General features: G+C 43.3%; 1 protein-coding gene across 3 annotated transcripts in view; it reads left to right on the top strand.

The window, feature by feature from the left end:
* dym (dymeclin) overlaps positions 1-24,877 on the top strand; it is a 669,399-nt gene that overhangs the window by 131,852 nt on the left and 512,670 nt on the right. For all 3 annotated transcript variants that reach the window (XM_070867483.1, XM_070867484.1, XM_070867482.1), the window contains exons 5-6: positions 2,710-2,843; positions 6,304-6,376. In XM_070867483.1, the coding sequence (XP_070723584.1) occupies positions 2,710-2,843; positions 6,304-6,376 (207 nt within the window). The remainder of the gene's footprint in view (positions 1-2,709; positions 2,844-6,303; positions 6,377-24,877) is intronic.

The following is a 24,877-nucleotide window of genomic DNA, read 5'->3' as shown; positions in this document are numbered from 1 at the left end:
GTCTAGAGAAAAGATAGACTGATAACTTAGGTTCAATTCCTGTTTTGTACTGAGTTAGCTGATCTCAACCAGTCTAGGAGCAGGGTGCTGCATTTGTTTTTTAGCTAGGAAGGGAAAAATCAGTTAGGTTCTTGCTATTAATCTGTTGACTCCTTGAGAATGCTCGTGTGGATAGAATCTGGCTCTGCCTACTGCCCTTCGTAGTCAAATTCCCTGCAAATATTCAATGTTAAGGCTCATACATTTAGAATGGGTGCTTGAGTGAGGTACTGTAGTCCCCCATCCCCCAACCTTCCCTCACCAGAATCAGCGCCCACCCAGGCATTTGGAAAGGTCGGGAGGAAATGGGGAGATAGACTAAGAAAAGAAATAACTTTCATTTATGTCATGATTTCCATGTCCTCAGGATGTTCAAAGTGCTTCACAGCCAATAACTTTTGAAGTATAGCCACTGGTGCATTGTTGTCAAACGTGGAAGCTAATTTACACACAGCAAGGACCCACAAACAGCATTGAGAGTAAACTTAACCTAACACAATTCAAAGACAGTACCAGTTACATTGTTGTTTATTTAAGTTTTACTTTTTGTGCCAAATAACTATTCTCTGAGAGAGGCAACTTCCTTCAACATCCTGTTTACATGGAACATTTTACGAAGGAGTGGAGCTGCAATTGCTCCCTTCTTCCCACCGCTCCACCAGATACATACATTGAGTGAGAATCTGATGCATGGTAAATATTAGTAAAGCAACTGCACTGAATTCATTGAATCATGTGTTTCTCAAGCAAAGCTTCCTAATTATTTCTGCAATTCCCTTACAAACCCATACTGCAAGCTAGAGAGTTAGAAATCTAGTAACACAATATAGTACAAACATACTGGAATATCTGTTTTCTCATGCCCCCAGTTTGATCTATATGTAGTATTGAGTGCCTATACTCAACATTTCTGCCATGATAACCAACAACAACCAATAATTTCTTATTAATTATGATTTAATAACTTTTGTTAACAAAATATAGCAAACAGTATTGACCAAAAAGACAGTCAAACTGCAATGTAGCAATAATGCCACAGTTCAGGACTATCTTTATTAATTATAGCAGAACCCTTCATTTTTATTAAATGAACATTTTATTGGTAAATCCTTTATAGCGCCAGGCTACATTTCAGAATGGCATGTTTTCATAAGGTATATGGCAATGCCTGTGTATTTACATTGATAATGTCTTGCTCCACGCTGGACATTTGGGTTAGCAAAATATATTTTTTAAAAGCCATGTATGCAAACTGTATAGTCACATAAGGTGTGCCACCAGAGGGCACTGTGGTGCGAGACCTGAGGGTCACCTGCATAGGTGTGCAGGTCCAGTATAAAAGGCTGCCCACCATGCTTGTGCCTCACTCTGGAGTTACAATAAATGGGACTACGGTCACAACAGCTCAAGCACAATACTAGACCTCGTGAAGTCATTCATAAGAGTATTAAAGACATAACACATACCTTGTTTTTTTTAATATATAAGTGATGAAGTATTCCCATCCCTTCTAATTTTGGTAAAAATGTCAGCTTGTACAAAAGAGGAGTTCATGCCCAAAACATTGTGGCGTAGAAATTATTTCTAAATCCTTTCATTGCCTCACCCCTCGCTTTCTCTGTGACTTTCTCCATTCCTAGAATCTACCACAGTTCTCTGCTTCTCTTACTCTAGCCTCTTCTACATATCCATGCCACCTCCCATTCTCCACCGCCCAGTTGCCCTATCATTGGAAGCTGTGCATTCAGCTGTGCAGGCCCTATGCTCTGTAGTTCACTTCCTGCACCCACTCTTCCTCTCTCAAAACCCACCTCTTTGATTAAGCATTTGTCACCCCTCATAATATTTCCGTCTTTAGCTTAGCATTCAGTTTTTTTTATTATACCTCTGAACTGCCTTTCGGATATTTTTTATGTTAATGGAACTATTTAAATACTTGTCAACCGTCTCTTTTCCTCCCCTCCCCTGCCAAGGTTGTTTTGGTGCAGCTCCAAATGTTCATTGACTGAGGTTATTGGCAGAAGTCTGGAATCAAATCATTTACATTTTTGGCAGTGTTATGGTGTGTGGTCCAACACACTTTATAAAAAAAAAAAAATCAGCCAATTCTCAAGTAGTGGGGATGAATTGTGAAATTTGTTAAACTGGTATAAGCTTTGTGAGATAACTTGATTATTCATTTATCCTAGTTGTGAGAACTAGGCAGTTCTATTTCTAGAACTTGATTACAATATTGTTGAGTAACTGGTGAACCTGTAATGGTTTTAATTATTTTGCATGGTAACCCATCAGTGTACCAGTTTAAAAAAAAATCCATCTGTGAATACTTTTTGTAGAAATTCCTGGTGTGCACTTGATATAATTTCCATAATATTGAGTCATCAAAAATGTAAACTTGCTTTGCAAAAGTACTTGCCATCATTGAGTTACTGCAATTAAATGTACAGCAGCCATGGAAAATAATTTATTTCCCACGTTACAACAGTGACTACACTTCATTGGCTGTAAACTGCTTTGAGACGATCGGTGGTCGTAAAAGGCACTATATAAATGCAAGTCTTTCTTTCTTTTAATTGCCTGTAATCTTTAATATTTCCTAATGTGGTTTGTTATCTGGTCGTAAATTTTAAATTCATAATTCTCGTTATGTTTGTTTTTTTTTCCCATCAGCCAGTTATTTATTTGGCAGGCCCACAATGCCCTGTTCATCATTCGCTGTTTGTTGAAAGTCTTTGTCAGCCAGATGCCCGAAGAGGAGCTGCAACTTAATTTTACTTATCAAGAGAGGGCACCATTGGCTTATGGTGAGCAAAACAAAGAGGAAAAGCAATTCACTTAAGATTCTTAGTTAACTTTATTAGGGTATATTTGTCTCTTTTGAGTCATGCTTCTGAGTTTTAGTTGAGTCTTTAAATTATAATTACTGATTATCTTGCATCATGTATCTCTTAAAAATAGGTCTTTATTTTTATCTCCTAATCTCGCCTCTATTTATTGACTCATCTTGTGGTCCAATTTTATGGGTATCATCTGCCCCGGTACCTTATCCCACAGACCCTATACAGTGAGTGTTGGCAGCTTATTCAATCATAGGAGGCACCAAAAATGAACCTGATCTTGTCCTCACCTTGTGTCTATACACCTGGATGTTCCAATAGGAATCACTGGATGCTTTCCTCCTGACCCCTGAGGCACCGAAGCCAAAATTTTAGCACTCTTGACAGTAGAGACCTCCCTGCGTAATGTGTTTTGAAATCTCTTCTTAAAAAAAAAAATGGGAGAAGATGCTGTTGAAAGACTGCTAGACTTGTATGAGGGAGAGAACAACAGAGAAAATAACCAAATTACAGTAAATTGTATTATAGTACATAAATACAATGAGATCAGTCACAAAACATCAGGATTGGAAGTATACGGGAATAATTTGTTTTCCGGGATTCTAGTGTAATTACTCTTGTGACTTTTTCCTGTTTTTATTGCTATTTAAAGATCTCCAAAGCTGCTTTTGTATTCAATTTAGTGAGTTGCTAGGGTAATATGCAACATCAGCTACCCAAAGGAAAGCAGTAAAATCAAATTGTCTTATTTGTGTACAGCTTAAGAAATAACATGGTAGTAAGACAACAAATAAGAAAAATTGACAATTCGGATGACAACGGGACATAGATATTAAGACTCCAGAATCTCTCTTCTGACTCCCGCAGATCTGAGGACCTCAGTTTGGGAACTTGGGTCCTAAACAGCAACATTTTCTTTTATAGTTTCTACTGGGGCAAGTATTCATTTTAATGTTCAAATACGCACAAGAATATAATTTAAAAAGCAAAATCCCCATAAATTTTCTTCTGATTTCTCCTGAAAGTGCTGACTCATGCCTCATGCTGGTACCCCTCTGACAGCTCCCTCAAATGGCCATTTATCTGTAAACCTAGACAGCGAGTGTCGATATCGTATCTGACCATGAAGAGCACCACAATGGAGCCCAAACTGGTCATCCCTGACAATTGCCCACATTCACTTTCCAGCAGTGATTGCTGGATTGTGAACGGGGGTAGGAACCCTGGTTGATTGGGGCTAGATGTGGTGGGGGGGAACTTAAAACAATCACTATCACTAGAGAAAAAGCACAAAGCCAACTAATGGGACTAAAAGTGGACAAGTCCCCTGGACCTGGTAGCCTGCAACCTAGGTCTTAAAATAAGTGGCTGCAGAGATAGTGGATGCATTGGTTGTAATCTACCAAAATTCCCTGGATTCTGGAGAGGTCCCAGTGGATTGGAAAACCGCAAATACAATGCCCCTATTTAAGAAAGGAGGGAGACAAAGCAATAAATGATAGATCAGTTAGCCTAACATCTGTCATTGGGAAAATGCTGGAGTCCATATTAAGGAAGTAGTAGCAGGACATTTGGAAAATCATAATGCAGTCAAGCAGAGTCAGCATGGTTTTTTGAAAGGGAAATCATGTTTGACAAATTTGCTGCAGTTCTTTGAGGATGTAACGAGCAGGGTGGATAAACGGGAATCAATAAATGTTATGTATTTGGATTTCCAGAAGACAAGGTGCCACATAAAAGGTTACTGTACAAGATAAAAGCTCACAGGGTTTTGGGTAATATATTAGCATGGATAGAAAAGATTAGCTAACTTAACAGAAAACAGAGAGTCGGGATAAATGGGTCATTTTCAGGTTGGCAAGCTGTAACTAGTGGGGTGCCACAGGGATCAGTGCTGGGGCCTCAACTATTTATAATCTATACTAATGACTTGGATGAAGGGACTGAGTGTAATGTAGCCAATTTTGCTGATAGTACAAAGATAAATTGTGAGGAGGACGCAAAAAATATGCAAATGGATATAGCTAGGCTAAGTGAGTGGTCAAAGTTTGGCAGATGGAGTATAATGTGGGAAAATGTGAGGTGGAAAAGTAAAAAAGCAAATTATTATTTAAATGGGGAGAGATTACAAAATGCTGCGGTACAGAGGGATCTCGAGGTCCTTGTACATTGAAACACAAAAAGTTAGTGTTATATAGGTAAACTTGTATTTACTCTGTACAGCCACCAGAGGGCTCATCCCCGGGAGTCCCAAGGGATCCCATAATCCCTTCGGGGCACAGGTATTTAAGGAGGCTTCACAGTGGAGAGGCGCTCTGGAGACCTGCAATAAAAGACCAAGGTCACACTTTACTTTGAGCTCACAGTGTTCAGTCTGACTCTTTCTCCATACACAACAGTTAGCATGCAGGTACAGCAAGTAATTAAGAAGGCAAATGGAATGTTGGCCTTTGTTGCAAGGAGGATGGAGTATAAAAGTAGGGAAGTCCTGCTACAACTGTACAGGGCATTGGTGAGACCACACCTGGAGTACTGCATACTATTTTGGTGTCCTTATTTAAGGAGGGATATACTTGCATTGGTGGCAGTTCAGGGAAGGTTCACGAGGTTGATTCCGGAGATGAAGAGGTTGTCATATGAAGAAAGGTTGAGCAGGTTGGGTCTGTAGTCACTGGAGTTCAGAAGAATGAGAGGTGATCTTATTGAAACGTATAAGATTCTGAGGGGGCTTGGCAGGGTAGATGCAGAGAAGATGTTTCCCCTCATGGGGGAATCTAGAACTTGGGGGCTTAGTTTCAGAATAACGGGTCACCCATTTAAAATGGAAATGAGGAAGAATCTCTTCTCATTGAGGGTCATGAATCTTTGGAATTCTCCACCCCAGAGAGCTGTGGAGGCTGTGTCAATGACTATATATAAGGCGGAGATAGACAGATTTCTGAATAATAAGGGAGTCGAAGATTATGTGGAGAGGGCAGGGAAGTGGAGTTGAAGCCAAGATCTGATCAGCCACGATCTTATTGAATAGCAGAGCAGACTTGAGGGGCCAAATGGCCTACACCTGTTCCTATTTCTCGTCAGCTAACTCAGTCCTTACTGGAGATCAAGCTTGAGATATTCCTGGTCTGCATTGTTTAGTTCTGTACTGGCCAATGTAAAATACCAACATGTCTGTCGGGAAAACAAACAGAGTATTTGGGAGGATTATTGAGTATTGAGTCAGCCCCTGCTGACTGAGCACAAATTTATGGGTGAGATATAGAGCGGGAATGAAGTTGAGGGGGAGGAAATTGAGGTTTGCTGATGAAATATTGGCATATCAAAGAAAGATCACAAATATATAGCAATAAAGGCAAGGATAGCTTTACTGCCTTTTGTATATTTATATATTTACCTAAATCTCACTCTCTCGCTCTCTCTCTCTCAGGGACTGAAGCAGAAGATCTTCTGGAGGAATTGATATGTAACCTAGTACATCTCATTATTGAATTACCTTTGTTGTAAGTTTCTTTGTTAATACACTATTTAGCTCAAACTGTGTGGTTTTGCCTAACATATATTTGATATGCAGTAATATCTCCAACCACAGTACCATTTACTCTGCCGCCTTTTCTTCTTGCAATTTAGAGAAGTGTCCTGGTGGATGTGGTGGACCATTCAGTTAGTACATTAGCTTTTTGTCCCCAGGATCTGGGTTCAAATCCAAGCCAGAGTAATGTGATGAAAATCTCCCTTGTCTGTTAGTTATAAAAGATTCTGTGTGTTTGGGCAATCTGAGCCCAGTTCTTCGGAGGCGCGAGCTCACAGGGCAAAAATGCCTCTAATCTGGCAGTAGATTGGCAATCTCACTCAGGATGGTTTGTGTGAGAAGTGGAAAACATTGATTCAGTAGATCGAGTCCTTCTGAGGTCAGAGTTGAGGAAGCAATGAACATAAAAATTCAAAGAAAATAAAAATAGTAAAACAAGTTTTTAAAAGGAGAGATGCTAAATAGAGGTCTGGTATTTCTCCTCTTCAGGAAGAAAGATGAATGCGTGAATTGCCTCCAGCTGATGGCTTTTATTGATTTGTTGGCAAGTTACCAAGTTCTACAGGCAAGAAAGCAGTTGTCCCTTGTGGCTGGAAATGTGTAGGTGTGAGTGTGCACGTTTGTTTTAGAGAGAGGGGAGAACAACAAAAGATAGTACAGACCTGAGGAGATCTTTTCTCAACGTGCATTTACAAGTGGAGGAATTTTCTTAGGTGTCAGTACAGAGCACTTCCAGATTAATTACAAAAAATACAGCACAGCTGTTTCAGCGTAAAGTTCCATGTACTCTACCTCAAATATGTGCTTTACCAACACCAAGATGCTAGTGCCTTCTTTTCACGCCATTTTAGCAATTCAAAGGTACCTGACAGATTTGTGACAAAGTTACGTAATTTATTTTCCTCCCCTTTCAGGTCTCCCATGCCTATTTGGCAGTTAAGAGCCAGGCATTACCTGAGGTACAGTTCTGCACTTCAGCAAACCACTATTGATATGGGTGAATATCCCTGACACTCAATCTGATGTATATTCCCTCTTCAGTTCTTCTCTCTCCCACTCTCTATCTCTCCCAACAGTGAAGTGCTGAGCTGATGAGAGCTAGTCACATAGGTTATTTAGTAGTGTTTAAAATCCTGGCTATCTTAGGGGTTTAATAAAATCTGAGGAGGGAGGGTTATTGTATCATTACCTGTGTTAAATACTATAAGTTGAAGGGATCAAAAATATTTGGTGCAATAATCTTGTGTTGTCTAACTTGGTATATTCTTGCTTATCCATTTAAAAAAAAAAAATAATTTGAGTAAAGTGATTACCTTCCTGGACAGAATGCATATATTTGCAGTACTAATTAATACACTTATAAATGTTATTAGGATATGTCCTACAATTATATTAGAATGCCAATAAAACAGTTAACAGAATATCAGCTACAGAGAGTGATAAATTCCCCAATTAGTCTTGCTCATTCTGCCCAATGTCAAGTGAGGATGTTCTTCTTCCAGTGACTATCATTTTTCCAGTCACAGTATTTAGTGTCATCAAGGGACTCTGTGATTTTTTCAGGATTGTAGTTGGCTGAAACCTCCCTTTTCATAGAATCATAGAAATTTACAGCATGGAAGGAAGCCATTTCGGCCCATTGTGTCCACGTCGGCCGACAGCTATCCAACCTAATCCCACTTTCCAGTTCTTGGTCCGTAACCATGTAGTTTATGGCACTTCAAGTGCACATGCAAGTACTTTTTAAATGTGGTTTCTGCCTCTGCCACCTTTTCAGGCAGTGCATTACAGACCCCCACCACCCTCTGGGTGAAGAAAGTTTCCCTCTAATAGGTTGGGCCTATACTCATTGGAGTTCAGAAGAATGAGAGGTGATCTTATCGAAACATATAAGATAATAAGAGGGCTCAACAAGGTGGATACAGAGAGGATATTTCCACTCATAGGGGAAACTAAAACTAGGGAACATAGTCTTAGAGTTAGGGGCCGTCCATTTAAAACTGAGATGTCTTCTCCGAGGGTTAAAAATATATGGAATTCTTTGCTCCAGTGAGCTGTAGAGGCTGGGTCATTGAATATATTTAAGGCGGAGATAGATAGATTTTTGAGCGATAAGGGAATAAAGGGTTTTGTGAGCGGGCAGGGAAGTGGAGCTGAGTCCATGATCAGATCCGCTATGATATTAAATGGCAGAGCAGGCTCAAGGGGCTAGGTGGCCAACTCCTCATATTTCTTATGTTCTTATGTAAATGAAGATTTATCCTGTCCCTCAATTTTTTCCAATAATTTTCCCACCACTGAAGTTAGGCTGATTGGCCTGTAATTACTCTATCCCTTTCTCCTTTTTTAAACAAAGGTACCATGTTAGCAATCCTCCAGTCCTCTGGTAACACAGGTATAGCCAGCGAGGATTGGAAAATGATGATCAGAGCCTCTGCTATTTCCTCTCTCGCTTCTCTTAGCCTGGGATACATTTCATCCGGGCTTGAAGATTTATCCACTTTCAAAGCTGCTAAACCCCTTAATAGTTCCTCTCTCCTTATGTTTGTTTCACACTCCTCCTCCCTGATTGCAATGTCTGCACCGCCTTTTTTTTGTAAAAACGATCAAAATATTCATTAAGAACCATACCCACGTCTTCTGCCTTCACACATGGTCTCCCTTTATTGGGCCCAAATATCCCCAGGAGTTGCTCCATTTTTTTTTGGAGTAACTTGATTTTTCTGGAGTATCTTAAAAATCCTCATTCTGCACATTTAATTTGCGCCAGTGTAAGTGAGTTAGTTAGGATTTTTTTTTTAGTTTAGTTTTTTTTCAAAGGGGGACATTACCAGCCACCTATGCCTGTTTTGGCCATTTAAGCCAGTTTGGACAGCTAATAATTGCTTCAAACTAACTTAGGCCAGTGTATGTGGCCACTTATGGCCACACAGAAAGCCCTTGCGGAGAGTTAAGAAATCAACGCAAGAAACCTCCAAATGACAGTGTTATGATAGGAATGCTAGTTTTTAAAAAAATCCCAAGCAGCGAGACTGGACAGGGTGTAGATGCTATCATAGAAACATAGAAACATAGAGAATAGGTGCAGGAGTAGGCCATTCGGTCCTTCGAGCCTGCACCACCATTCAATAAGATCATGGCTGATCATTCCCTCAGTACCCCTTTCCTGCTTTCTCTCCATACCCCTTGATCCTTTTAGACGAAAGGGCCATATCTAACTCCCTCTTGAATATATCCAATGAACTGGCATCAACAACTCTGAGTGAAGAAGTTTCTTCTTATCTTAGTCCTAAATGGTTTACCCCTTATCCTAAGACTGTGTCCCCTGGTTCTGGACTTCCCCAACATTGGGAACATTCTTCCCGCATCTAACCTGTCCAGTCCCGTCAGAATCTTGTATGTTTCTATGAGATCCCCTCTCATCCTTCTAAACTCCAGTGTATAAAGGCCCAGTTGATCCAATCTCTCCTCATATGTCAGTCCAGCCATCTCTGGAATCAGTCTGGTAAATCTTCGCTGCACTCGCTCAATAGCAAGAACGTCCTTCCTCAGATTAGGGGACCAAAACTGAACACAGTATTCCAGGTGAGGCCTCACCAAGGCCCTGTACAACTGCAGTAAGACCTCCCTGCTCCTATACTCAAATCCCCTAGCTGTGACAGCCAACATACCATTTGCCTTCTTCGCCTGCTGCACCTGCATGCCAACTTTCAATGACTGATGAACCATGACACCCAGGTCTTGTTGCATCTCCCCTTTTCCTAATCTGCCGCCATTCAGATAATATTCTTCCTTCATGTTTTTGCCCCCAAAGTGGATAACCTCACACTTATTCAAATTATACTGCATCTGCCATGCATTTGCCCACTCACCTAACCTGTCCAAGTCACCCTGCAGCCTCTTAGTGTCCTCCTCACAGCTCTCACTGCCACCCAATTTAGTGTATCTGCAAACTTGGAGATATTACACTCAATTCCTTCATCTAAATCATTAATATATATTGTAAAGAGCTGGGGTCCCAGTACTGAGCCCTGCGGCACTCCACTAGTCACTCCCTGCCATTCTGAAAAGGACCCGTTTATCCCAACTCTCTGCTTCCTGTCTGCCAACCAGTTCTCTATCCACGTCAGTACATTACCCCCAATACCATGCGCTTTGATTTTGCACACCAATCTCTTGTGTGGGACCTTGTCAAAAGCCTTTTGAAAGTCCAAATATACCACATCCACTGATTCTCCCTTGTCCACTCTGCTAGTTACATCCACAAAAAATTCCACAAGATTTGTCAAGCATGATTTTCCTTTCATAAATCAATGCTGACTTATCCTGTCACAGCTTTCCAAATGCGCTGCTATTTCATCTTTAATAATTGATTCCAACATTTTCCCCACTACTGATGTCAGGCTAACCGGTCTATAATTACAAGTTTTCTCTCTTCCCTCCTTTTTTAAAAAGTGGTGTTACATTAGCTACCCTCCAGTCCATAGGAACTGATCCAGAGTCGATAGACTGTTGGAAAATGATCACCAATGCATCCACTATTTCTATGGCCACTTCCTTAAGTACCCTGGGATGCAGACGATCAGGCCCCAGGATTTATCGGCCTTCAATCCCATCAATTTCCCTAACACGATTTCCCGCCTAATGAGGATATCCTTCAGTTCCTCCTTCTCACTAGACCATCGGTCCCATCGTACTTCCGGAAGGTTATTTGTGTCTTCCTTCGTGAAGACAGAACCAAAATATTTGTTCAACTTGTCTGCCATTTCTTTGTTCCCCATTATAAATTCACCTGCATCTGACTGCAAGGGACCTACTTAGTCTTCACTAATCTTTTTCTCTTCACATATCTATAGAAGCTTTTGAAGTCAGTTTTTATGTTCCCGGCAAGCTTCTTCTCATACTCTATTTTTCCCCTCTTAATTAAACCCTTTGTCCTCCACTGCTGAATTCTAAATTTCTCCCAGTCCTCAGGTTTGCTGCTTTTTCTGGCAAATTTATATGCTTCTTCCTTGGATTTAACACTATCCTTAACTTTCCTTGTTAACCACGGTTGAGCCACCTTCCCCATTTTATTTTTACTCCAGACAGGGATGTACAATTGTTAAAGTTTATCCCTGTGATCTTTAAATGTTTGTCATTACCTATCCACCGTCAACTCTTTAAATATCAATTGCCAGTCTATTCTAGCCAATTCATGCCTCATACCATAGAAGTTACCTTTCCTTAAGTTCAGGACCCTAGTCTCTGAATTAACTGTGTCACTCTCCATCTTAACAAAGAATTTTACCATATTATGGTCACTCTTCCCCAAGGGGCCTCGCACAACAAGATTGCTAATTAGTCCTTTCTCATTACACATCACCCAGTCTAGGATGGCCAGCCCTCTAGTTGGTTCCTCGACATATTGGTTTAGAAAACCATCCCTAATACACTCCAGGAAATCCTCCTCCACCGCATTGCTACCAGTTTGGTTAGCCCAATCTATATGTAGATTAAAGTCACCCATGATAATTGCTGTACCTTTATTGCACGCATGCCTAATTTCTTGTTTGATGCTATTCCCAACTTCACAACTCCCACTCGTGTTTTCTGCCCTTTGGTATTCCGTAGCTCCACCCATACAGATTCCACATCATCCAAGCTAATGTCCTTCCTTACAATTGCATTAATTTCCTCTTTAACCAGCAATGCCACCCCACCTCCTTTTCCTTTCTGTCTATCCTTCCTAAATGTTGAATACCCCTGGATGTTGAGTTCCCAGCCTGGTCACCCTGGAGCCATGTCTCCGTGATGCCAATTGTATCATATCCGTTAACTGCTATCTGCGCAGTTAATTCGTCCCCCTTATTCCGAACACGCCTCGCATTGAGGCACAGAGCCTTCAAGCTTGTCTTTTTAACACTCTGCCCCTTTAGAATTTTGCTGTAATGTGGCCCTTTTTGCTTTTTGCCTTGGGTTTCTCTGCCCCCCACTTTTACTTTTCTTCTTTCTATCTTTTGCTTTTGCTCCCATTCTACTTCCCTCTGTCTCCCTGAATAGGTTCCCATCCCCCTGCCATATTAGTTTAACCTTTTGCCAACAGCACTAGCCAACACTCCCCCTAGGACATTGGTTCCGGTCCTGCCCAGATGCAGATCATCCGGTTTGTACTGGTCCCACTTCCCCCAGAACTGGTTCCAATGTCCCAGGAATTTGAATCCCTCCCTTCTGCATCACTCCTCAAGCCACGTATTCATCTGAGCTATTCTGAGATTCCTACTCTGACTAGCACGTGGCACTGGTAGCAATCCTGAGATTACTACTTTTGAGGTCCTACTTTTTAATTTTGCTCCTAGCTCCCTAAATTCGTCTCATAGGACCTCATCCCGTTTTTTACCTATATGCACCATGACAACTGACTGTTCACCCTCCCTTTTCAAAATGTCCTGCACCTGCTCCGAGACATCCTTGACCCTTGCACCAGGGAGGCAACATACCATCCTGGAGTCTCGGTTGCGGCCGCAGAAACACCTGTTTATTCCCCTTACAATCGAATCCCCTATCACTATAGCTCTCCCACTCTTTTTTCTGCCCTCCTGTGCAGCAGAGCCACCCACGGTGCCATGAACTTGGCTGCTGCTGCTCTCCCCTGATGAGTCATCCCCCTCAACAGTACCCAAAGCGGTGTATCTGTTTTGCAGGGGGATGAACGCAGGGGACCCCAGCACTACCTTCCACTGCTCTTCCTGTTGGTCACCCATCCCCTATCTGGCTGTGTAGCCTTTACCTGCGGTGTAGCCAACTCACTAAACGTGCTATTCACGACATCTTCATCGTGCATGCTCCAGAGTGAATCCACCCGCAGCTCCAGTGCCGCAATGCGGTCTGTCAGGTGCTGCAGGCAGATACACTTCCCGCACATGTAGTTGTCAGGGACACTGGAAGCGTCCTTGACTTCCCACATAGTACAGGAGGAGCATATCAGCCTGATTAAACTGAGCATGGTGTTTTTACAAGAACAAAAATGGTCTTGTAATGAAGGCTGAAGTATAGGGGCCACTTAAGCAAGGGGAGGGTTTTAATAAATAATTGATCAAGAACACCAACGCTCTCGCCTAATGGATTCGTGTGTGGCATCACACCACATTGGATTTTGACTTCTGCAGCACCAAAGAATTGCCCTGTCTTGGTTTAGAAATTTAAAACGTTAGACTTAACAAAAAACGCATGTCAAGATGCAAACTTAAATTCTGGTGTTCAGCATTGCGTAATATGACTCTGATAATATTTTAGAATTCTATGCAGTAGTGGATGAGCTGTAAGATACTGCAGATAGGGAATTTTTAGTAAAGATAGCTAGATATTAAAGTACTAGAAAATCTTTGAAGATTCTTTCTCCCCACTCATCCCCCCACGATCAAAACTCCACCAACCTGTTTCTTGTAGCCCTCAGCGCGGGAAGGCAGTGGCCTCCGTGTGCGGCAGGCTACTCGGCCCGGGATAGGGGTGGGACGCATTGGGTCCCATGCTGCAGGCATCCATCATCACAATCATGGGAGGAGCTATTGCGCATGCACGAATGCTCCAACGCGCATGCGCAACGCTGCCGGCACTCTTACAGACGTTGGGCCATAGCCCCGTCCCCCCTGCCAGCTCTGTATCAGCAGCACAGCCCTAGCTCCACCCCCCACTGCTTTTGCCAAGGCCTAGGATGGTCCATGGAGCTGGGAGAATGCGGAGCTACATTTTTGACGTTGTTTCGGGAGCAGAAAGTCGCCGCACCTTAGATAAGTGCACCGAAAAAAACGGAGAGGGAACTTTGGGCCCATAGTTTCTAATAGGCCTTACTCTTTAGTTATCCTCTTGCTTTTAATGTATTGATAAAACATCTTTGGGTTTTCCTTGATTTTATTTGTCAGCATTTTTTTCATGCTCTCTCTTTGCATTCCTAATTTCCTTTTTAATTGCACCCCAGCACTTTCTATACTCTAGAGTTTCTGCAGTATTGAGCCCTCGATTTCTGTCATAAGCCTCCCTTTGTTTCTTTATCCTACCCTTTATGTCCCTTGACATCCAGCGGGCTCTAGATTTGTTAGTCTCATCCTTTTCCTTTAGGGGAACATACTTGCTCTGAACCCTCAGGATCTCCTCTTTGAATGCCTCCCACTGCTCTGACACTGATTTACCATCAAGTAGCTGTTTCCAGTCCACTATGGCTAAGCAAAATTAGCTGAGCAAATTTGGCTTTTCCCCAATTGAGAACTTTTATTTCTGGTCTATCTTTGTCCTTTTCGATAACTACCCTAAATCTAACTAAATTATGATCACTAGCACCAAAATGATCTCACTGCTACCCCTTCCACCTGCCTAGCTTCATTCCCTAATACTAAGTCTAGAACTGCCCCCTTCCTTGTTGGGCTTGCTACATACTGGCTAAAGTTTTCCTGAATGCATTTTAGGAATTCCGCACCTTCTATATCTTTCACACTAATTCTATCCCAGTTAATAGGGTAGTTGAAATCTCTACTATTACTGCCCTATAGCTTTTGCACTTTTTAGTACCCAAAGACTTTTGCCTGTGCTCAATTCACAACAGCAGGAGAGTAAATTTGAGACTAAAACATAGAATAAAATAGCAACTTGACTGCTTCTGTACCACCCAAATCGTTGGTTTGTTGAAACAAATGTGTGGGGGTCAGTGGGAGTATTCGAAGAAAGGTTGGGAAACTGGCTGTGGTAAATTATGTTCACTGTGTGTGGCTAAACAACTAGCTGGGCACATTGGGGTGCTCCACATTCATTCAAAATTTATAAATCACCGTGTGAGTACAGCCATGCAATAAAATGCTCCATAGACCTCTCTCTCTCTCTCTCTCTCTCTCTCTCTCTCTCTCTCTCTCTCAATAAATTGCCAGAATTTAAAGCTTTTCAACACATTGACCTGTGAACGTAAGAATCATTGGGCTCAATTTTCCCTGGTCATTTGCGCTGATTTTTTGGCATGCGCTGTTTTTTCTGGCGTATTTATTTTTTTACAAGTTTCCCCCTGCGATTCACGCCGGTGTAACTGATGTAGTTATGATTTTTCTCGGCCAGTTTTTATTCCATCATAGGGGGCCATGCCTGCACCATTTATTTCAATTTTTCGCAGTTTGGCCAACATTTTTTCCTCCTAGGTCAGTGTATATGGCCACTCCCAAAAAACCTTCTGGGCAGTTAAAACCAGCGCACATTCACAAATAGGCGCTGAAAGACACCATTGTGAAGATTTTAGAGGGAGTCAAGAACACTGTCAAAATCAATAATAAAATTCTAATTTTCTTTTTAACCTGTCAATGTAGAAGTGTAAATTTGTTGAATTTCAGCAGTTTTCTTTTTTTACTCACTCGCACGCCACCACCGGACGTCTTGAAGCAGGGCTGGAGGATTGTAGCTTTGGCCGGCAGAATCGGCCCCATGCCCGGACACACGACCTCGGGGCTCAGGGGAGGAGGAGGAGGAGGGCGAGGGTGAGGAACCCTTTTGCACTAAAGGCTGCAATATAAGACTCCAATTAGTTGGGGAGAGGGGTGGGGGGGGAAGCTGGGAGAGAAGTCACAAGACCTTTGGGTGTGCTCCATCCATATAGACCTTGCGGAGAGAGAGAGAACTGCGAACCTGTCCTGCCTGCTTTTCTGACATTTTGAGCTTCTTTCAAACGTTAACTTTAAGTATGGGGGCAATACTGACAATGTCATACCTTGTGCGAGCCTTCTGCATCATGGTGCTACGTAGGAGACAATTGATTCGACTTCATCTCATCAGGAACATCAGAGCCCATAGGTTGCTGGGCAGGAGGCCTTAGCCACCTTGGGTATAGTGAGACAGGTGTTCGTACCTCCACCTGAGTGATGCAGACTGTGTCAGAAGGCTGCGTTTCCGCAAAGAAGTTGTAAGTGAGATCTGTGAGTTGGTCAAAGCAGACCTGCAACCTAGAAGCATTAGGGGGACTGCTTTGTCAGTTGAAGTTACAGCTGTACTTTCATTCTATGCCTTCGGATCGTTTCAAGCCACAACTGGGGATGTGTGCGCCATCTCTCAACATGCAACACATGTCTCCATTCGCCAGGTGACGGCTGCACTGTATGCGCGTAGGAATGACTTCATAAAGTTCCCCATGACCGGCCAAGCAATCCATGACAAATCTGTGGGCTTCTCCAGGATTGCTGGCTTCCCCAAGGTACAGGGCTGCATCGATTGTACCCACATCGCCTTGCGAGCACCTTTGGAAGATTCCGAGATGTACACCAACAGAAAAGGCTACCACTCCATTAATGTGCAGCTAGTGTGTGACGACATGCATCATTTCATGTCAGTAGATTCAAGACACCCTGGGAGCACCCATGATGCATACATCCTACACGACAGCGTTATACCTACCATCTTTCAGCAGCAGCAGCCAGAAGGGCAGAGCTGGCTACTGGGAGACAAAGGGTACGGCCTCACCACCTGGCTCACGACGTCCCTACGCGTAACCCGGACGGAAGCTGACTATCAATACAACATGTTGCACATTGCGACGCGTAGCATCATAGGATTATTGGCATATTGAAACAGCGTTTCCGATGCCTGGACCATTCCAGAGGCTACTTGTTGTACTCCCCTAAGATTGTCGGACAGTTCACTGTTGTGTGCTGCATGCTGCATAACTTAGCCATCATGAGGCAGCAGTACCTGGTAATGGAAGACCCACTTGCGGTGAAAGTGGCTGATGATAATGATGTGTAAGATGCAGATGACGAGCAGGAGGAGGACGACGAGGATGAGGAAGCAATGCAAGTGTCAGGCCGGAGCACAACAGCGGACCATCGCTCCACATGGACATGTTTACTGTTTGGAGCTGTTCCGTAATGTTGTGTTGTGTTAATAGAACATGATTCAGTTTTCATGTAAAATATATTTTATTCAAAAGTTTACAATGTACTTAACTTAATTTTAATAAAATTATTCTTGTATCAAACTTTACTTTAATATCACTTAAAAACTTTAAGATCACTTATAAACTTGTAAATTTACATAACTTACAAAAAATTTTTAATTTGAGAACAGTAACAATAATAATAACAGCAGCAGCAGCAAATCTCTGATCCCCCTTATTCTAAGACCGCCTGCTGCGCTTGGTCTTGGGCACTCCGCCCGCAGGCGGTGGCGCAGTGTTTCTGGACTTGCTTCCAAGCTTATTCTTTCTAACATCTTGGGTACTGAGCACGTCATAGGGGTCAGCGTCAGGCGGCAAGTTGGAGGGCCTGGCTTTGGGCTCTTCAGAGGTGGGGATTGGAGTGGGAGTGACAGTTGATTCTGTCAATGGGCGTGGGGTCTGGGCGTGTTCCCTTGCAGCGGCTAACTCCAGCATGCCGTCCCTCATGCGCCCTGACAGTGTCTCAACAACCTGCATAGGCAGTGACGTGGTTTGCACTACCTTTGACATTCCCTCCCTCGTGGCTGCTAATCCCTCACTGATGATCCCGGATAGCATACCCATTTCTCGTGTCATTGCTGTTACTTCTCCCGACAGTCCCGCTACCTCATTGCTCACCCCACTGATGGCGTCCAGGCGTGATCAGGTAAGGTCAATGCTCTCCGCACTCAGTGACATCATCTGAACCACATCTGTTAGATCCTGCACCTCAGGAGGGCGCGGTCGAGCTCTCGTTCTCCCCACGGGTGTGCCTCGCTGCACCACACCACTTGCACCCGCAACCTCGGAAGGTGGGGCCCTGGATGTGCCTCGCTGCACCACACCACTGGGACATAAGAAATAGGAGCAGGAGTAGGCCATATGGCTCCTCGAGCCTGCACCACCATTTAATACGATCATGGCTGATCCAATCATGGACTCGGGTCCACTACCCTGCCCGCCGACCATGACCCCTTATCGGTTAAGAAACTGTCTATCTCTGTCTTAAATTTATTCAATGACCCAACTTTCACAACTCTCTGAGGCAGCAAATTCCACAGATTTACAACCCTCAGAGAAGAAATTCCTCCTCATCTCAGTTTTAAATGGGCGGCCCTTATGCTAAGATTATGTCCCCTAGTTCTAGTCTCCCCTATCAGTGAAACTCTCTGCATCCACCTTGTCAAGCCCCCTCATAATCTTACACGTTTCGATAAGATCACCTCTCATTCTTCTGAATTCCAATGAGTAGAGACCCTGCAACCTTGGAAGGTGTGAAACCATGGAATGTCCCACCAACACTTAAACCACTAGTCACGGAAGGAACTGTCACCTCCATGAGCGGCACCTCCTCCAAAGTCAGTACAACAGTGGGAGCTTCATCCAGGTCCATCCCCTCCCCCTCAACCCCATGTTGGTCTGGAGGGTTGGATTGGAAGATGTTCTCCTCTTCAGGCTCGTACGCGTCTGAATCTTCTGCTATGTCGTCAGGATTGGCCTCAAGTTCTGCAAAATATCATCATCATAGGCAGTCCCTCAAAGCGAGGATGACTTGCTTCCATGCCAAAAAGGAATGAATTCACAGATGTTTCAATGATGGACCTAATATTCCAGATCCCGAACTACATCTTGGAGGGTGGAACATGCCTGTGCTTGGATTTTTTTAACGTGTGGTGGCCGTTGCACACCAGCCACCACACGGGCTTGACAGAGCTAGGTCTTGGTCCAGTGGCAAGGATTACCCAAGACTACTGGAGACCAGCTCTGCTGCATAGACCGAGCGTGCACACCTATAGCAATGTGGGCTGGCTCGTGCTGCCCCTGGGCCCTCGCCTCTTCTGGGCCCCAGACTCGCACCTCTATTGGGCCCCAGTCACTTCCTTCTACAAACTCTTGCTGCTCCTTCGCCCCTCCTGCTGTGCCTGCCCGCACTGCAATCAGTGACCTGACATCGTAGCCGTTGCCCTCCTGCAGTGGTATGCCGCCGCACGCTGCGTCCTCTAATGGCCCCGGCCTACTGATGGTCTTGCAGGCCGGGACTGCGCCGGCAGTCAAATGGTTAGCAGCAGAGGAGGGGGCAGGGTGGGTGGCATGAGTAGCCTCACGCATCGCAGGCCAGACAGCAGGCTGATTTGAAAGACCACGATGAATTTGCAGGACTTGCCCTCTCCCTCAAGTGTGGGCTCAGCTTGTGCAGTACTCATCGCTTCTTTCCAGGCAGGACCCATCAAAGCAGTGACCCTCTCTTCCAAGGGTGTCAGTGGGTGCAGATTTGCCGGGTCTCCTCCTGTTCGAGTTCTTTCCCTTTTATGATGTGCCACCTTCCTCTGCAAAGATATATGAAAACCTAACTTTCTGCTGGGTGGGACATACAGATGGTCACATTTACAATTGCAATTGCATTGAATAAATGAAAATATTATTTTCACTAGTTACTTGACCAAGGTCCGACCACTTTTTACACTGGCCTCCACATCTCATGCTGGTCACCATTGTACAGTAATCTTCTACAACTTGGTTCCAGCGTTTCTTCATTTCTTTGGGTGGAACTTTTGTGTAACTTCTACATAAGAACATAGGAAATAGGAGCAGGAGTAGGCCATACGTCCCCTCGAGCCTGCTCCACCATTTAATATGATCTTGGCAGATCCGATCATGGACTCGGGTCCACTTCCCTGCCCGCTCCCCATAACCCCCTATTCCCTTATCGGTTAAGAAATTGTCTATCTCTATCTTAAATTTATTCAATGTCCCAGCTTATACAGCTCTCTGAGGCAACGAATTCCACAGATTTACAACCCTCTGAGAAAAGAGATTTCTCCTCATCTCAGTTTTAAATGGGTGCGGTCCCTTATTTTAAGATTATGCCCCTAGTTCTACTCTCCCCCATCAGTGGAAACATTCTCTCTGCATCCACCTTGTCAAGCCCCCTATAATCTTGTACGTTTCGATAAAATCACCTCTCAGTCTTCTGAATTGCAATGAGTCGAGGCCCAACCTACTCAACCTTTCCTCATAGGTCAACCCACTCATCTCCGGAATCTAGTGAACCTTCTCTGAACTGCCTCCAAAGCAAGTATATCCTTTTGTAAATACGGAAACCAAAACAGCACGCAGTATTCCAGGTGTGGTCTCACCAATACCCTATATAACTGTAGCAAGACGTCCCTGCTTTTATACTTCACCCCCTTTGCAATAAAGGCCAAGATTGGCTTTCCTGATCACTTGCTGTACCTGCATACTAACCTTTTGTGTTTCATGCACAAGTACCCCCACCACCACCACCCCCCCCCCCCCCCGTCCCGCTGTACTGCAGCACTTTGCAATCTTTCTCCATTTAAATAATAACTTGCCCTTTGATTCTTTCTGCCAAAGTGCATACCTCACACTTTCCAACATTATACACCATCTGCCAAATTTTTGCCCACTCACTTAGCCTGTCTATATCCTTTTGCAGATTTTTTTGTGTCCTCCTCACACATTGCTTTTCCTCCCATCTTTGTATCGGCAGCAAACTTGGCTACGTTACACTCGGTCCCTTCCGAGTCGTTTATATAGATTGTAAATAGTTGGGGTCCCAGCACTGATCCCTGTGGCACCCCACTAGTTACAGATTGCCAACCTGAGAATGAACCATTTATTCCGGCTCTCTGTTTTCTGTTCGTTAGCCAATTCTCTCACCATGCTAATATATTACCCCCAACCCTGTGAACTTTTATCTTTCGCAGTAACCTTTTATGTGGCACCTTGTCAAATGCCTTCTGGAAGTCCAAATATATCACATCCACTGGTTCCCCTTTATTCACTGGTTCCCCTTTATCCACCCTGTTCATTACATCCTCAAAGAACTCCAGCAAATTTGTCAAACATGACTTCCCCTTCACAAATCCATGCTGGCTGTGCCTAATCAAATTATGTTTTTCCAAATGTCCTGCTACTACTACTTTAATAATGGATCTGTTGTTGTCCAGCTCCTGCCATCTGTTTTCAATCACAGTAACAAGTGCCTCCACTTCTTCCTGTAAGAAATTCTTGGTCCTTGCACCGTGTTGCAACTTGTATTGCTGCAGCTACGATTTTTTTTTCCCAATGCTCTCTCACAATACTCAATGTTCTTACACACACAACTGGCTCATTAAAAATGGCTGCCAAATCTGAGCTGTACTGAGCATGCGCATCCATTGCAACAACGTCAAAAAAGTAAAGTTTTTTTCCACGCAGAAGGTACGGCTTCGTTTTCCGCCACAGACAGCAGGCTCCACCCCCCGGGCAACTGGACACGCTGCGCGGCGCCAAATTCGAATTATATCTGGGGTAACTTTGGCAAATTATTTCTGGCCTTGGAAAACGGGTTTAACTCTGGCAATACGCCAGAAAACGGGCTTAGGGAAAATTGAGCCCATTAACTGATCATTTTCTTGGCTCTTAATTTGTCAAGCTATTTTCTTTTTATAAATTTGCTTATTCACCGAATTCCAGCAGACTAACATTCTTTTTCAAATGCTGATTGTTTTTGCTGTGTATTTCAAGTATTTTCTGTTTTATTTCAAGTAATCAGCTGTATATTTTACTAATGTTTAAGCAAGCATGTTAAAGAATTGTGTATATAGCAATTACAAATGTACTTTACTTAGCAATGTAACAAAAAGTCAGTAAGTAGGAAGGAAAGTAAAGATTTATTGATTTAAAAAAAAATGTATATATATCCTGGACTGAAAATTTGGTCTTGCAAGTAAACTCGATATACCCAGAATTCTTAGCGCGCGTTGACTTTTTTTGTTTGTTTGCAGTGATCACAGATGAAGCTGTACTGTACAATTTTATATAATGCTGGGGTTATTTTTCAGACTGAACTCTTAACTTCAGCAAAAAGATTTTAAAATGTGTCTGATATCTTTTATCGTCCCCGTTAAGGTTATGAAGTGTCGTTCCTCTGTTACTAGCTGATCTTTGATACTGTGTCCATCCTTTATGTAGGAGCCTAGATAGTGAGTGGATGGCAGGTTATTTGACTGTAGGGTGTGCTACAACCATTCCCAATCGTGTCTTCATCTGGCAATGGTGTTGAGACCTCAGGAATGTGAGGGTTATTGTAGCAGCCTAATGCCACCCTGGTTGAGATGCGCTAACTCAGTACAGACTAGGGATCAAACCTGGAGCTTTCCTGTTATATGTGGCTCAGTTCCATACTAGACATGTTTTTTTAATCCATTCATGGGATGTGGGCGTCGCTGGAAAGGCCAGCATTTATTCCCCATCCCTAATTGCCCTTGAGAAGGTGGTGCTGAGCTGTCTTATTGAACCGCTGCAGTCCATGTGGTGAAGGTACTCCCACAGTACTGTTAGGGAAGGCATTCCAGGATTTCGACACAACAGCGATCTAAGTCAGGATGGTGTGTGACTTGGAGGGGCATTTGGAGCTGGTGGTTTTCCCATGCGCCTGCTGCCCTCGTCCTAGGTGGTAGAGGTCACGGGTTTGGGAGGTGCTGCCGAAAAAATAGCCACCTGAGCCATCAAAGGAGCAATGATAGAAAGAACAAATTAACTTGCATTTATTTAGTGCCTTATCACATCCTCCCAACTATATTCTGCCAATTCCTAAAACATTGTATTCTTTTACAGTAAATAAATTGTGATGGTTGACTCATTTTGAGTACTGTTGCACCAATCTCCATAGTAACTTGTAGCCTGAAGTGCAATACCAGCAGAGGAAAGGCTCTTCTCTCTTTAAACAGGCATTGTATCCTGTTTCTTATCAATGATTGTTTGCTGTTTAGTGCTTGGAGACGACTGCATCCCTTGCTTGGGCTCTTAGTTAACCTTTTGCTCTAGTAATTGGCCTTCAGGAAGGATAGCCTTAAAGCCTGGTTCCTGTGTGATTTTTGAATTTATTTATTTAGAATTACTCCTTTGGCATCACTCGGTAATTACATAAATGTTTCTTCAGGTTAACCTTTGAAACTGCGAACAATGAAAGCTCCTTGATTTGGGAAATGTTTGAAGCATAGGTGATGGGGACATCAGACTGCAGAGTTTGAAAGTTGCAGCGTAAAACTGGTGGTCTATGTCTTTTCTTTTGTACTGCAGCTCTACCTAAGATTAGCTTTCATCCTCTATTATTTTAACCTTTTAATGGAATTATAACTGACCTTGTTCAGTGGCTGTTCAAAGAAGGTTCACTCAGTTGATTCCTGACATGAAGGGGTTGACTTTTGAAGATAGGTTGAGTAGGTTGGGCCTACATTCATTGGAGTTCAGAAAAATGAGAGGTGATCTTATTGAAACATAAGATAATGAGGGAGCTCGACAAGGTGGATGTAGTGAGGATATTTCCACTCATGGGGGAAACTAAAACTAGGGGGGCATAGTCTCAGAATAAGGGGCCGTCCATTTAAAATTAAGATGAGGAGGAATTTCTTCTGAGGGTTGTAAATCTGTGGAATTCCCTGCCCTAGAGAGCTGTGAAGGCTGGGTCATTGAATATATTTAAGACGGAGATAGACAGATTTTTGAACGATAAGGGAGTGAAGGGTTATGGGGAACTGGCAGGGAAGTGGAGCCGAGTCCATGATCAGATCAGGGGTCAAATGGCCTGCTCCTGCTCCTATTTTTTATGTTCTTATGACTCAACTTGAGCTATTACAGCAAGGGAAAGAAGGCACTGAGTGATTGTCCAGATTAAAGCTGCTTTTATGTTGGTTTTGTGATGCATTAGTTTCACCAGCACCTGACATGAGAGTCTCGGTGGCTGGTGGCAACCTCAAATTTAACTTGCTGGATTTGCTAATGCCAACTGCTGCTGAGAGGCAGTAAGCAGTAACATAGCTGAAAATTTATAGAAAAGCAGCTTGATTTGCGGAATGTTGATATTGATAGTCTATAATGTTGATCATGTCAAAACTGGAACTCCTTACTTCTCTCGGACTTCTCTTCCTCCCATCTACACAAGCTTGATGTTAACAATAATATTTTTTAGAAGTGATTACAAATATACAGAATAAATATATTCTGTTAAAAAAGAAGGAAACTACTGCTAGTTTCAAGATGTCATGGATAAATAAAGAATTAGAAAATAATGGGGTACAATAGCAAAGTGGTTATGTTACTGGACTAGTAATCCAGAGGCCCTCAAACCTACCACCAAGCTCATGGTCTACAGGGCTGTAAAAATACCCACCCTCCTGTATGTCTCAGAGACATGGACCATGTACAGTAGACACCTCAAGTCTCTGGAGAAATACCACCAACGATGCCTCCGCAAAATCCTACAAATCCTCTGGGAGGACAGACGCACCAACATTAGCATCCTCGACCAGGCCAACATCCCCAGCATTGAAGCACTGACCACACTTGATCAGCTGCGCTGGGCAGGCCACATTGTCCACATGCCAGACACGAGACTCCCAAAGCAAGCGCTCTACATGGAACTCCTTCATGGCAAACGAGCCAAAGGTGGACAGAGGAAACGTTACAAGGACACTCTCAAAGCTTCCCTGGTAAAGTGCAACATCCCCACTGACACCTGGGAGTCCCTGGCCAAAGACTGCCCTAAGT

The sequence above is a fragment of the Pristiophorus japonicus genome, chromosome 2, assembly GCF_044704955.1.
Source record: "Pristiophorus japonicus isolate sPriJap1 chromosome 2, sPriJap1.hap1, whole genome shotgun sequence".
Taxonomy (NCBI): domain Eukaryota; kingdom Metazoa; phylum Chordata; class Chondrichthyes; family Pristiophoridae; genus Pristiophorus; species Pristiophorus japonicus.
Note: the sequence above shows the minus strand (reverse complement) of the source record. Positions and strands in the feature narration are given on the sequence as shown.